This window comes from Schistocerca serialis, chromosome 2, assembly GCF_023864345.2.
Source record: "Schistocerca serialis cubense isolate TAMUIC-IGC-003099 chromosome 2, iqSchSeri2.2, whole genome shotgun sequence".
NCBI lineage: Eukaryota > Metazoa > Arthropoda > Insecta > Orthoptera > Acrididae > Schistocerca > Schistocerca serialis.
In genome coordinates, this window is record NC_064639.1 from 674651481 (window position 1) to 674664596 (window position 13116).

The window sequence follows — 13116 nt, forward strand, 5'->3', positions numbered from 1 at the left end:
AGATGGCTTTCTCCCTAAAGACAAACACATCAAAGCCATTGTCAATTTGCTTTTGCCTAAGAAAGTGAAGAGGTGTAGACTTTCTTGTGCAAGATATCTTTTTATGCTAAGTTCATTCCCCAGGTCATGCACATCTGGCTTTATCTTAACTGGCTTCGCCAAAAGTGCATTATATTTGTCTGGCTGTAGGTTGTCAATAGGCTTTTCAGTCCCTCAGGCAACATTTGTGCTCTGTTTCCTGTTTGGCCTCTTTTACACAGGGTAAATCTTTAACCCTGGCCTGTGATGCAACCCAGTATGGCGTTGGTGTGGTTCTGTCCCATTGGAAGCTGAATGGCAATCAACAGTCCATAGCACAGCTATTTTTTTGAATTAAAAAGTTTCAGGTTTTCTTGTATGGGGCAGGGTTCCTCCTCATCACCAACCACAAGCTCCTGGTTTCCTTCCTTAGCCCTCATTTCAAGTTACCAGATAGGACTGCTCACTGACTGCAGAGGTGGGCCCACATTCTCATTAATTGTTGCTATATCATTTGTTAATGCTCCACTGCCTGGCTTGCAAATGCGGATACGCTAACGTAACTGTCAGTGGTAGTTCGATTGGAGGGGCCTTTTTGGTTCCAATGGAGCTTGCAGCAAACTTTGTCAGATTTTCTGTTGACAGTGTGAAAATTTGCATTCACCATGGCTGCTTGTTGAAGTGGGTTGGCCGGAGCATCTCTCTGCAGGTGCGGATCTGGCGCAGCATATGTTTTTTCTGCTATGTTGTCAACTCAGCATTATTCAAGGGCTCCTCAGATTTGCCACAGAGGAGAAATTCTATCGAGTGGTCATCTCCCCATTGCTGCATCCCTGCATACTCCAGTTGCTGCTTGCGTCACACTGAGCTATGGCTCATAGGAAGGTGTGGGCGTGATGTCGTGTCTACTAGTTGCTGACTGATTGTGACATCAAACATCTTGTGTGGCCTTGTAGGGCCTGTGGACAGAACCAGGCTGCGCTGCTGTCCCAGCTTTCCACCTGTCCAGTCCTAGAGCACCCTTGGGACAGTGTGGGTACATCTCTGGACAGCATGTGGTTGTTGGTGGTTGATGCTTTTTCAAACTTCCCATATATAGCCAAGCTGCCCTCCATATTGTTGGCTGCCACTGTTCACTAGTTATTGGTCATTTTTGCAACCTATGGATCACGTAGGAACCTTGTGACTGATAACAGTCAGCAATTTCCGTTGTAGGCATATGAAGACTTTTGCATGCACAACTTTATTCAGCATCTGAATACCAGTCAATTTATCTGGTTTCTAACTCAGAGGTGGAGCACTTCATGCACACAATCAAGGTCTAAATCAGTAAGTCTGTATCTGCTTCTTCACACAACAATGGATTATTGAATTTTTTGGTTATGTGCCAGGCAGTGATGGTCAATCGGTGAAGTCCAGCGGAATATTTGTATGGGTGGCAGCTGCTGTGGGCTCCTGGATTTGTTGTACCCTGAGTCGCATACCCCTGACCACCGTGGTTCACAGCATTTTCCCGCTGGGGCTGCCGTTTGGGTTCAGTCTTCCAGCCAGCACCAGGGGTGGCTGCCAGATGTCAGGTGGGCAACAAAGGTCACAAATTGTTTGTGAAGTACGTCGGTCAGGTGCAGCTGACACGGCATGCAAATCAGTGATATGTGCACCCTGTTGGGTCATCGCCGCCACGGTCTTTCAGTCAGCTGAGCTGCAGGGGTGTTCGTGACATTGTTCCATGTGCAGTTTACCACTTGCAGCAGTATGCTTCTCCACTGCCACCTCATTTGCACCCTGTGCTATCCTCCCTTTGTCTGTGGCCTTAGACCCCTGCTAGGCTAGTTGCCATGCCTCCTCATGTGAAGTTCACAAATTTTGATGCAACCTCCTCCGTCTCAGCCTCCTCTCCCTCCTCACTAGCGGATGCGAAATCACCTCCAGCACTGTCGTTGCCACTGGACCAATCACAGCTTCTGCCTCCGCATCTGTCCTCCCCTCTGGAAGCGAAAGCGGAATTAGTATTGCCTCCTTTAGTGGTTGATCTGCTGCCCAGGTCTCAGGATCTTTCTCCAGTTCTGTACCAGATGTTGCAGCCTAAGTCTGGCCATTTTCAGCCTCATGTGGCCTTTTCAGATGGGAGGGATTTAGTACCCTACCATGGTTATTGCAGCAGAACAGTGTGGACAACTGCCACAGGGGTTGCACGCAATGCATGTTATGGGCTGACCTGCTGACAGAAGTGTTTACTTGCTGGTGGCAGTAAGCTGCTTGGGGCAGTTCTAATGCTAAGTTCAACCACTGTGGACCTTGCCTTGCTCCTTGTGCCGTTTCCGTGTGCTCAGTCATCAGCGACTCACACCTGTTGTGTATTGTGTTTTTAACCCTATGCATATCTCTATGCAGTTTCAGACTTCCTGCTGCCTTTTACACAGACTTGCATAGGGAATTTTTATTTCTTCTTGCAGGGTTCCTTACCCTGGCTTTTGTTGAGCCACCGTCATCCTGCACAGTGCCTTGTGCTGACAGTGTTGTTTAATACCTGAATGCTCAGAGGGGTCAAAATGACTCTTTTCGGTTTTTAAGTGCTAGCTGTGTTTTGAAGAATTATTCAAGCGACATTTACTTTCATGACATTTATGTATTTGGCATTTTCATTATATTTAAAAACAGTGTATTTTGCCTAGTTGATTACCACTTTTTTTCAGTTTTACCTTTAATGTCCAGAGGGGTCATATTGACCCCTTTAGAAAAAAGCTATAATTTTGTTTGTAGTTATGCCATACATTATTTCATGCGTTCTCAAGCCTCAGCTACTTTACTCTGTAGTGCACTAATTTACTTTCATTCATATTATTGCCATATGAAATGACAACAATAGACTCAATTCACCTTGTTCATCATTCCCTTGTAAGAATCAGCCTTTCAAAGGTGATTGTGAGCTGAAGATTGAAAGGAAACGGAAAGAGTATTTACAAGATGAAGAGATTCTTGCAGAGTTACGGAGTGTGATTAGGATGGTGGCGGACTTTTTTCTGACGATTCAGAGGAAGAGTTTTTACCGCAAACATTGAGAGAAGATGAATCATCTCATACTAATGATTCTGATTCTTCAGATACAGGTAATGGAAGTTTACAGTCTAGTAAGCATATTATTATTATTGCTGCTAATTTATAATGATCATATTCTTATCTACTTATAATGCTACTACATAACTACATCTGTTAAGTGCACATTACAAAGCACATAGATAGACACTGGTGCTGGAACACCAGGATTGTATGTTTGATGTTGGAATAATAATTGACTGGGTCACAGAACAATTTCATCCATTCCAGAGGCATAGTTCAGCACACTGCACTTGGAGCTCTGAGTAATGAATCCCTCTTATCTGTAGGCTACATTTCAAGCTGGTGCAATCTGGAAGGAACCTGTACACTGGACAAAATGATACAATTGCAGTTGTTCCTCACAGGCAAGCATGGCCACGGTAAGTGTATTAGTTTTTTTGCTTACAGCATTCTGTGGGAATGTTGGAACGCTCCAGGTGACTTACAGAGCCAATGTTACGATGAGTCACCATCAACATATGGCAAAAGAAGATGCTGCAAGTTACTAAGAAAAGGTGGTTACTTTAACTATTTGTTTGCATGTAAAACAACAAGGAAACAACAGTATTCAAAACAGGCATCAACACTCTGATTACAGATCTTACTTTTCAGCAAACTAGTAACATAATTTGCACAGACCATAAATACACAGATCTTCTGCTGTTAATCTTCCTTTTTCTTGACTTTGAATTATCTGACTCAACTACATCACATGTTTTGTTTAATATTAGTCATTCCTGTTTATATCAACTAATGAGCCTGCATATTATCACAAGTGCCTCATAATTCCCTTCAAAATCTTGAGAGTTTTCTTCAGCGTTTCCTTGCCATTTGTAGCCTAGATACAATATTTTTTAAGTCGCCAACAAAATACTATTCCATAGCCCTTCGATTCCCCCTACACACTGTGCACATAGTTGCATAAATTAAATCAGTGTACTATTTTTATATTCACAAGATAATACTGTTACACTGTATAATTGAATTATAAATATTTTTGTAGGATTTAATGATTAATAGCCAATATAAAAGACTAACAACAGCACTTCCTGATGATTGCTTAGCAACAGCTCGCAGTTGCAGGTGTAGAACTGCAGGTTCACTTTGGCAGGCACATGGTTCATCCAAAACGTGAAGGCCTGTACCATCAGACTGGCCATCAGGACGCGGAACCTTCAGAAATGCATCAATGTCTCCTGCTGCAGGAATGAATTCTGGTAAAAATGGTTGAAGTTTGAAGTCCAATTCTACCTTCTGAGGTGTATACCTAAAACAAATTTATGAAATGCAAATAAGTTAAACTAAGGAACTCATCACTGACAGCAATAAACCTAATAGATATTTTATACCTATTCAACTAAATTGTAATCAGATAAGAAAATTATGTAATAGAAATTGAAGTCTTCTGAATTACCCATTTTACCAAGAACAGTAAAAATAAAACTATCATGAATTTTCTTAATTTTAACAAATTCAGTCACTGAATTTTTTTGTGCCTCTGTGTGTACTGTATGGCATAGAATTAAGCACACTGCTCTGCTTCAGCATAATTTGTAATTACATAATGTAAGAAAACTGATGACTACAGAACTGGGGCACGTGTCACTACTTTGCAACATAGTGTAGATCATAAAGTAATTTCCTGAGAAATGAAAACTGTGTGCCACCAGAATGTATCTAACAAGGGGGCCTTATGAACTGACCCTCTTTACTTTTTTCCATACTTATCAGATCATTACCTGGACTTAATTTTCTGAGGTAGTATGAAGTAACAATAAAAAAAACTGGAAAAAAAACTGTCTTTGAAGATAAGAAGATTTCCATGTACCGTTAAGTACAAAGTATTTGTAATTTAATAATATAGCCTTCGGTAACTGAGTATGTAGCATGAAAGCCTGATAGCTGTAAAGTTCGTGGTTCAGATTTTAATAATCACACATTTTTTTTATTTTTATTTAAATCCCATCTTTATTAACAAATAGAAACAAATACTGAATCATATTTTTTCCTAAAAAATTACATTTTGTAATTTTTAATTGCTGGTCACTTGAAGGAAATCAACATTTGATACAGGAATGAGAAATGCCTTGTCGTTAAACAACTGTTCAAACTCCAGAAATAAAAAAACTTTTATTTCTATATTTGGCATTTGTATTTTTGTACTAAATTTTAATTCATTGTGAATACTGGCATTTTTGTGCAATTAGTCATTAAAAATAAAAATCTGTTATTATTATTAAAAATATGATTCTGTATTTGTTAATCAACATTTCTATTTGTTAGTAAATATGATATTTATGATAGATAAATATGAGATATTGTACTAGTGAGATACCAACCAACAACTTTATAATTACCTGACTGCCATGCTAGGCATTGGCTACAGACAACTAATAGATTACAAGTATTTCATACGTGGCTCAGAAATGGTCTAATCTTCAAAAATGGTTTTTTCCAGTTTGTTCAAAAATTACTTCATACTGCTTTCAGATGTCTGGGCACTGCTCTTCAAATCCTACAAGATCTCTCTGACTCAATCTGTGAGCTGTACTGCAATGTCAACTTGGGTGGTTCAGCTAATGGTGTGTCCAACGTAAAATGTAAATATTTGGCTGCTAATCTTGGTCCACACAAGGTTTGAATTTCTGATAAAGTTATAAAAGCTCACAGAAGTTATAAACACAAGCACTCCACCTCAGAGTGATAGCTTGATTCTGGAAACAAACCATAATCAGTGGCTAAGTCTTTCTCTACTGTTTCCTTTCTTCCAGGAATGTTAATTGAAAACAAACAGCTAATGTAATCTTAGCTGCTTATAAACTGACTCATCCACTCCCAAATGCAAGGAAAACTAATACAGTCTTAGTCACAGATTTGTCCGTCAGTTTCTCTGTTAAGACTATAATTTCCTTTAGTGTACTACAATTTTTCCACTCAGACCAATGCCTGATCATTTTTGCAGCATTCTCACTAAATACCATGTAAAATCATTTCCCTGACATGTAGTCTGTAGGCCTTATGACTGCCATCAATCTGAGATAAATACTTATGATATTACATATTTTATGCCGATGACACATGAGATGCATTTTATCATGCAGAATGCTATCTGTGAAAGGATACTGTCATAATTCTCTGTTAATTATTCTATATCACAACGAAAATAATAAGGCTCTAAGTAAAAAACAATAGAGACAAACAATTTGAGCTATGGGTATCTTCTAAAACAGTCTTGTTTACAGTATGAAGATTGTAACTGAAAAACATGTTTCAATAAGCAAGAGATTTTTGAATACTTTCTCTTACTCACTACAAACCAGGATTTCATAAATGGGAAGCATATGCTTCATTCCAGTCGTCCACTTACTCTCAGTTTACAAATCCCATCAATTGTTGGCTTTCACATCAGCTCCATAATCTCTTGCACTTCGTTACCCTTCAGATGCTTTGATACTCCCTTACTATCCTCATCTCTTATTCTTTGTCTGCCCCTAGTAGCTGAATGGTCAGTGTGACGGATTGTCAATCCTCTGGACCCGGGTTCCATTCCTGGCTGGGTTGGGGAATTTTCTCCACCCAGGGACTGGGTGTTGTGCTGTCCTCAATCATCATCCTATCATCCTCATCAACTGCAGGTCGCTGAAGTGGCGTCAAATTGAAAGACCAGCACCCGGCGAATGGCCTGCCCAGCGGGGGACCCTAGCCATACGATTAAATAAATAAATCTCTTATTCTCCATTCACCTGTACATTCTTCCCATTTATGGTTCCTCATTTTTCTGCCCAAATACAAACAACAACTCTCTTTAGCACAAAATGTTACTATTGCCTTGCATTATTTCTATATTGTAATGCATTTCGATTTTCCTTCCTTTAATTTAAATCCAAAATTCTCAAATTTTATAATTCTTTTTTGGATACTATTACAGCACTGTCATATAATTGTGGTGAACAAAATAAACACATATACTGGTAAATGAATATAGTAGTTGTATACAGGAAGATAATGATGTTAGAAAATTGTAATGAAATGCAAATCCAAATGAGTGAAGAGATATATTACTGTCTACAAAATGGATTGTTTTTAACTACCACAATGGTAAAATTAGAGAAATTTGGTTTATACACAAGGGTATCAACAATCTCTCCTCCAGTGTACATTATGAAATTGATAAAGGGAGGGGGAATATAATTCTGGTATGCTATGTACCATCCGCCTTGAACCGAATGGTGGCTTGCACAGTATAAATAAAGATGTAACGCACAGTTTGGTGCCCGCTCACATGTTGTCAAGGTTGTTTTGACTATACTGGGAAGTCCTTACACATCCTCCGAACAGCCCCAATCTCTCCCCATGCAATTTCCATATTTTTGGTGCCCTGAAGAAAGGCATCCATTGCCCTCAATTTGCTTCAGATGAAGAGGTGCATACCAGAGTATAATCATGGTTCCATAGGCAACAGTGAACAGTTTTTCGTGAAGGCACTGACTATCTCATCTCACAGTGGGGTAAATGTGTGAGAAATGTATTCCCCACTAATCTTGTCTACATAAGCCATGGGGGCATGGTGTTTTCAACTGATGACTCAGGTGCAGTAGCAGAGGAAAGGTCCAACGACGAGAGTGGGCTAGCTGATGTCATCGGCAGCTCTGTCGGGTTGGTTGGCTGGCTGGGCAAATGGCAAGGCAGCCTCCAGCCTTGAGTCCCACAAGCTGCCACATGGATCAGCGGTGTTGGTTGAGGTGCCATCATCGTTGCTTGTTGCCACCTTGATCTCAATGGCTGGTGGTGTGCACAGGCTCAGGAGGTCGAGCGTATATGCCAACTTCAAGTGATCAGTTGGGACCTTGGTGGTGGTGCCTTTCAGCCGCAAGGAGAACATCTCTGTGCTACATGAGAGGAAAAGGCGTGAGCCTGAGTACTGTGGGTGGAGTGGCAGTTGGCTGGTGTCCACCTGGAGCATCACATGTGTGCATGTGCTGAGATCCTGGTGCACAAAGGGCTGGCATTTGTTGTGTCACCTGGGATGCATCAGGTGCAGGCACACCACTGACTCATGGAGCTGCTGCATGAAGGCCAGGATGCAGGTCATGGGTGGCAAGGGGTGTAGCTCAATGAGGTCACATGGGAGGGTGAGCAGCTGTCCATACACAAATCCAGTGGTGGACGTGCCTAAATCCGCCTTGTGGGCCACCGGCAAACTTAAGAGGAATAGAGGCAGCATAGTAAACCAGATTTCAGAGTGGCATGTGAGGGCAGCTTTGAGAGACCTGTGTAATTGCTCCACCATACCATTAGAGGAAGTGCGACAGCTCATTACGAAGCGCGCTAGTGTGCTGCAAGTTGCTATGTGTCTCTTAAATAAACAAGATGTGAAATGCTGCCCATGATAAGTGGTGATGTGGCGGGAACACCTAAAATGCGAGATCCACTTGTCTACAAAGGCCTCTGCCACTGTGTCCACAGTTATGTCGAATAGAGGTACTGCTTCAAGCCTCCGGGTGAAACTATCAACGATAATAAGGAGATTCTGGTGGCTGTTGGATGATGGAAGAGGCCCTGCAACATCCATATGGATGTGGGAGAAGCAATGCTTTACCTGTGGCAGAGAGGTGATGGGACCATGTACCTGTCTACTTTAGAGTTCTGGCACGGGACACAGGCGTGGGTCCAGTAGGTGCAGATGCGCTGGATATTGAGCATGGCAGACACACAGATGGCAGAGTGAGCTACACCATGCAAGTGCTTCAAGGTCACTTTGACAAAGTCTCGGGGAAGGCAGGGGCAGACGTGCTCAAAGGAGGGGCATGGATGGTCACTCCTGGCACCGACGTCACACAAGATGGATTCGAAGGCATCTGGTATCTACATCTACATATATATCAATACTCTGCAAACCAATGTGAAGTGCATGGCAGAGGTGCATGGTATTGTGAGCAGTTGCAGTTTGAGACCTGTATTTATATTGTTTTGCAGCCATACAAGCTTGGGGTTGGTAACCTGGGTGGTAGCGAGGACTGTATAGTCAACGAGGCCAGTAAGGGTGCATGAGCGGTTAAGGCAGTCAGTGACTATGTTGTCTATTCCAGCCACTTGACAGACGTCAGTGGTGAACTTTGTGATATACTATGCTGTCAGAATTGGTGGAGTGAGATCTCTGTGCTCTGTTTGCAACAGAAACCTGTTGTTAAGGGCTGGTGGTTGGTAAAATGGTGCCCCTTTACTGAGGGGTGGAAATACCTAACTGCCTCATATGCAGTGATGTGCTAGTGATCATATGTGGCCCAATGCTGCTGCATCTCCATTCAATTCTGCTGAGAAAAATGCCAGGAGCTGACAAGCAGTCCCTTCAGTGCATTGTTGGATGACTGTGCCCATGGCAGACTGCCTTGCATAGGCAACAACTGTAAGCAGAGCAGTCAGTTAGAGTTGTGCTAGAAAAGCAGCTTTCAAGAGGTCATGCTTTGTTTGTTCAAAACTGCTTGAAATTTGTGCCATCCAGGGAAGAAGGCCTGTTGCCTTTTGTGTGGTCACCATGGAGTGCGCTTGCACACTCACAGTGTCCTTTAGGTTGTGCCTGAAAAAATTCGCCATCCTGAGGACCCTGTGGAGTTTCTTGTATGTAGTGCAATGTGGGACACAACCCGTACCTTCTCATCCAGGGGTCAAGAGCCCACGGGTGACACCCTGTGCCACACCGTCAGGTGGCTTGCGGCATATGGATGTAGATGTAGAAGAAGTCAATAATGACAGCAGCATCCTGGAGATGAAGGAATACCTCCAAGAGACGGTGGCAATGCTTTGCAAGATCATATGAATAAATCAGGATATCATCCAAGTAGCTGAAACACCCCAAAATGCCACACAGGACATTCTCAAGTAAATGTTGCCAAGTCTGGACAACATTTCAGAGGCCAAATGCCATGAAGGCACTCTTGAAGAAGCCAGAAGGTGTAATGACAGCTGTCTTCTCTGTGTCCTGGGGAGTGACCAGTATCTGTGTAAATGCTTTTACACAGTCCACTTTGCTGAAAATGGTAGCACCACATAAATCATCACTATAACTATGCAAAAGTGGAAACGGATAACGATTGGGTATCATTCTGGAGTTAGACACCCAAAAGTCCCTGCATGAACACCACATACTGTCTTCCTTCACAGGCTCTTGGAGAGTCGGAGCAAAACTGTGGCACTTGTTGCCTCGATCTCAGCCTGCCCGTCTCCTTGTTTGTCGAGCAGAAGGCAGCAGGGATGCAGAAAACCAGTGGTCACGGCATCAAGGCAATGTATTGCCAGGTGTCACGGTGAACCTCATGGGGAGTGCTGGAGAGGTGAGTGAGGACAGGGAATGTGGCGAGAGGAGGTTGGCAAAAAGGCCAGCTGTTTGGTGGAGCTGAAGGAGGTGAGATAGGACTGACATGGGGCAGAATGATGGCAGAATGATGGGAGGTGGCATTGAGAGTAAGGCAGTTTCCCAGGTCTAGGAGGAAGCCATAATGAGAAATAAAATTGATGCCAAGAGTGGGGTCTGTAATGTGGCCAGGGTATAGGTACATGGGAAATCTCTACCAAGGCCTAGGTTCATGGATCAAGTATGGGAGCATTAGGTTGTGATGACTGAGCTGTTAGTTGCAGTGAAGAGTAAATGGGGAGGTGGACATAAGTCAGCAGAGTATAGTAACTGTTGGGGTGGAAAGAAAGGTCCAAACCAGTGTCAAGGAAGCAGGATGTTCAGGAGTGGAGGTTACCATGATAACAGAAACATAGGCACTGTGAAATCAAGGAGCAGCCGGGTGCACTTACTGCTGATTGCTGTTGGTGTTTGGGGCCTATGCACGTGTTGCATGGCACTTTGTAGCATCTCTATCACCAGCAATATTTCCTGGCCCCAAGCACATCACGGCCATAATGAGCTGGTCGGGAGGGGGAGGGTGGGGGGTTGCACTTGTGTGGGTGTGCGAGCTGGCTGTCATATGCAACACTAGGCAGAGGTGGGCAATGGGTGCAATGGGTGGTGTGTGAGGAGGATGAATGCACTCCAAAGCAGTAGTGAGCTTGCTCGTCTTACTAATCATCTTGGCAATTAGCTATGCCATGTCTGCAGAGGGCCTGAGGGCTGGCTGAATGTGGGACAATGCAGGTTGCACAAGTGTGTAACCATGGGCATGGGTGCCACGACCCTGCATGGTGGCAGTGATAATGTGTGGGTCGAGGGTTTTGAAAATCCTTTCAGTGGTGGTGATTGCTGCATTGACACTTGGAAACACCAGTGTGGCTAATGCCATATGTATTGTGGCCATGAAGACAAAGACATGCGCCAAGTTGCTATTACCAGCCTGTCAGGTAGTAGTGCTGATTCAGCCACAGATGTGCTGGAAAAGAGATGCAAGTGTCACATGTCACACACTGTTCCAATGAGATTAGCATGCATGTGTGCTGAAATTCCAATTCAGCAAGTTGCCATGGCTGCTGGGCTCTTAGGGCATTGAATCTGCTGAACTGCGGCAGGTTTGCAATGATGTTGCATGCCTCCTCAACAATTGACTCTTACAGTAGTGTGACAGTAAGGCAAACGTCAATGGGTCATTTGCAATGGAAGAGCCTTTGAATATTGCCTCTGCAGAAGCAAACCACAGACATGGCTCATGTGTGTTGAACAGTGACAAGTACACAGCTGTTTGGGCAGCTGGACAGGGTGGGAGAAAGTGTGTGAGCTTCTGTGGTGGCTACGTCTGTGAGCTGTATGAAGCAGCTTAGGAACATTTGGAACCTATCCATCTATGCCTGCAGGTTGTAGGGGGCAAGGGGGGTTTGCAGCTATCGGTGGGGGCAGAATCCAATGGGAATGGTGGGCAGGTTGAGGGGTGGGGATGGCTGTGTGACACAGCTGCATGATGCAGTGAACAGGACACAGAAAGTACTTTTCTTGATTTTTCAGTTCCTTTACTGGGACAGAGCACAATTACATGAAAATTAACAGGAGAACAATAACACAGTAAAATTGTATAGCAATAAAAATGGATACAGGGAAAATAATTCCGACAGAACACGGTAGCCTTACTGAACTGAAGGTTGCAGTGAGCAGAAAAAACTGTAAATATCAAAAATTGTATACAGCAATCCTACACCAAAGCAAATACAATGAATAAAAGTAAAGGATTCACAAACACGCCTTGCATGGAATTGATTAATATAAATGTGTATTGTAGTTTACACAGTCATGTGACCCATGGCTCACTATCCGCTACAACACAATTGTTAATTCCGTGATATGGAAGTTGCCTTCTGATTCTGTGAAACTGCAGAGGGGGGGGGGGGGGGGGGGGGGGGGGGGGGGGGGAAGCAGCATGATAACATCACTATCGTATGAACAAAAATGTAATGCACTGTCACTAGCACTCAGCAGCTCAGTAAGGTTTGCAGATGCCAGCAATCATTGTACTGTGCCAAAATGTTTGGCTGAGACTCCATGGTGTCATCTTTTCTGCACCTTTACATATCCACAATACCTTTACTGCACCTTGTGGCAAGTCCTTTCATCAAGTTCACTTAGCACAATTGATATTCACTGTGAAACACTGTCTCACTTTGGCGAACATGTCAGTCAGTCATTCGGCATTGGTGTGGGAACTGCCGGTCATGGAGCTCTTTCCATTGTATGCTTGTTTCCAGCAAAACCCCAGAGCTGCAGCAAGGCAGTGCATGGTGGAGAGAGATTCCACTACTTAGGTCTCCTTTGCTTGTGGCTGATCCACTTATCTGCTGAAGCAGAAGACGTGGGGGACGTAGAGGGAGGGGGGGGGGGGGGTTGCACATGGGCTTTAGTACATCGTCACAAATATATTAACAGTTATGGTGATTACTTTTGAAATAATAAACATTGTACTTACTTTTTACCTCTTTGTCTCATTGTCATTTGACTGCTCCTTATATATTTACAGCAGCTAATTGAGACTGCACAAGTTTTATAGTAGAACACACTGATAAAGTTAAAAATCT

The 13116-nt window shown here is 43.2% G+C and overlaps 1 protein-coding gene across 2 annotated transcripts in view; it reads right to left on the bottom strand.

Moving 5' to 3' along the window:
• LOC126457769 (intraflagellar transport protein 46 homolog) overlaps nucleotides 1-13116 on the bottom strand; it is a 140815-nt gene that overhangs the window by 52405 nt on the left and 75294 nt on the right. For both annotated transcript variants that reach the window (XM_050094339.1, XM_050094340.1), the window contains one exon: nucleotides 4156-4384. In XM_050094339.1, the coding sequence (XP_049950296.1) occupies nucleotides 4156-4384 (229 nt within the window). The remainder of the gene's footprint in view (nucleotides 1-4155; nucleotides 4385-13116) is intronic.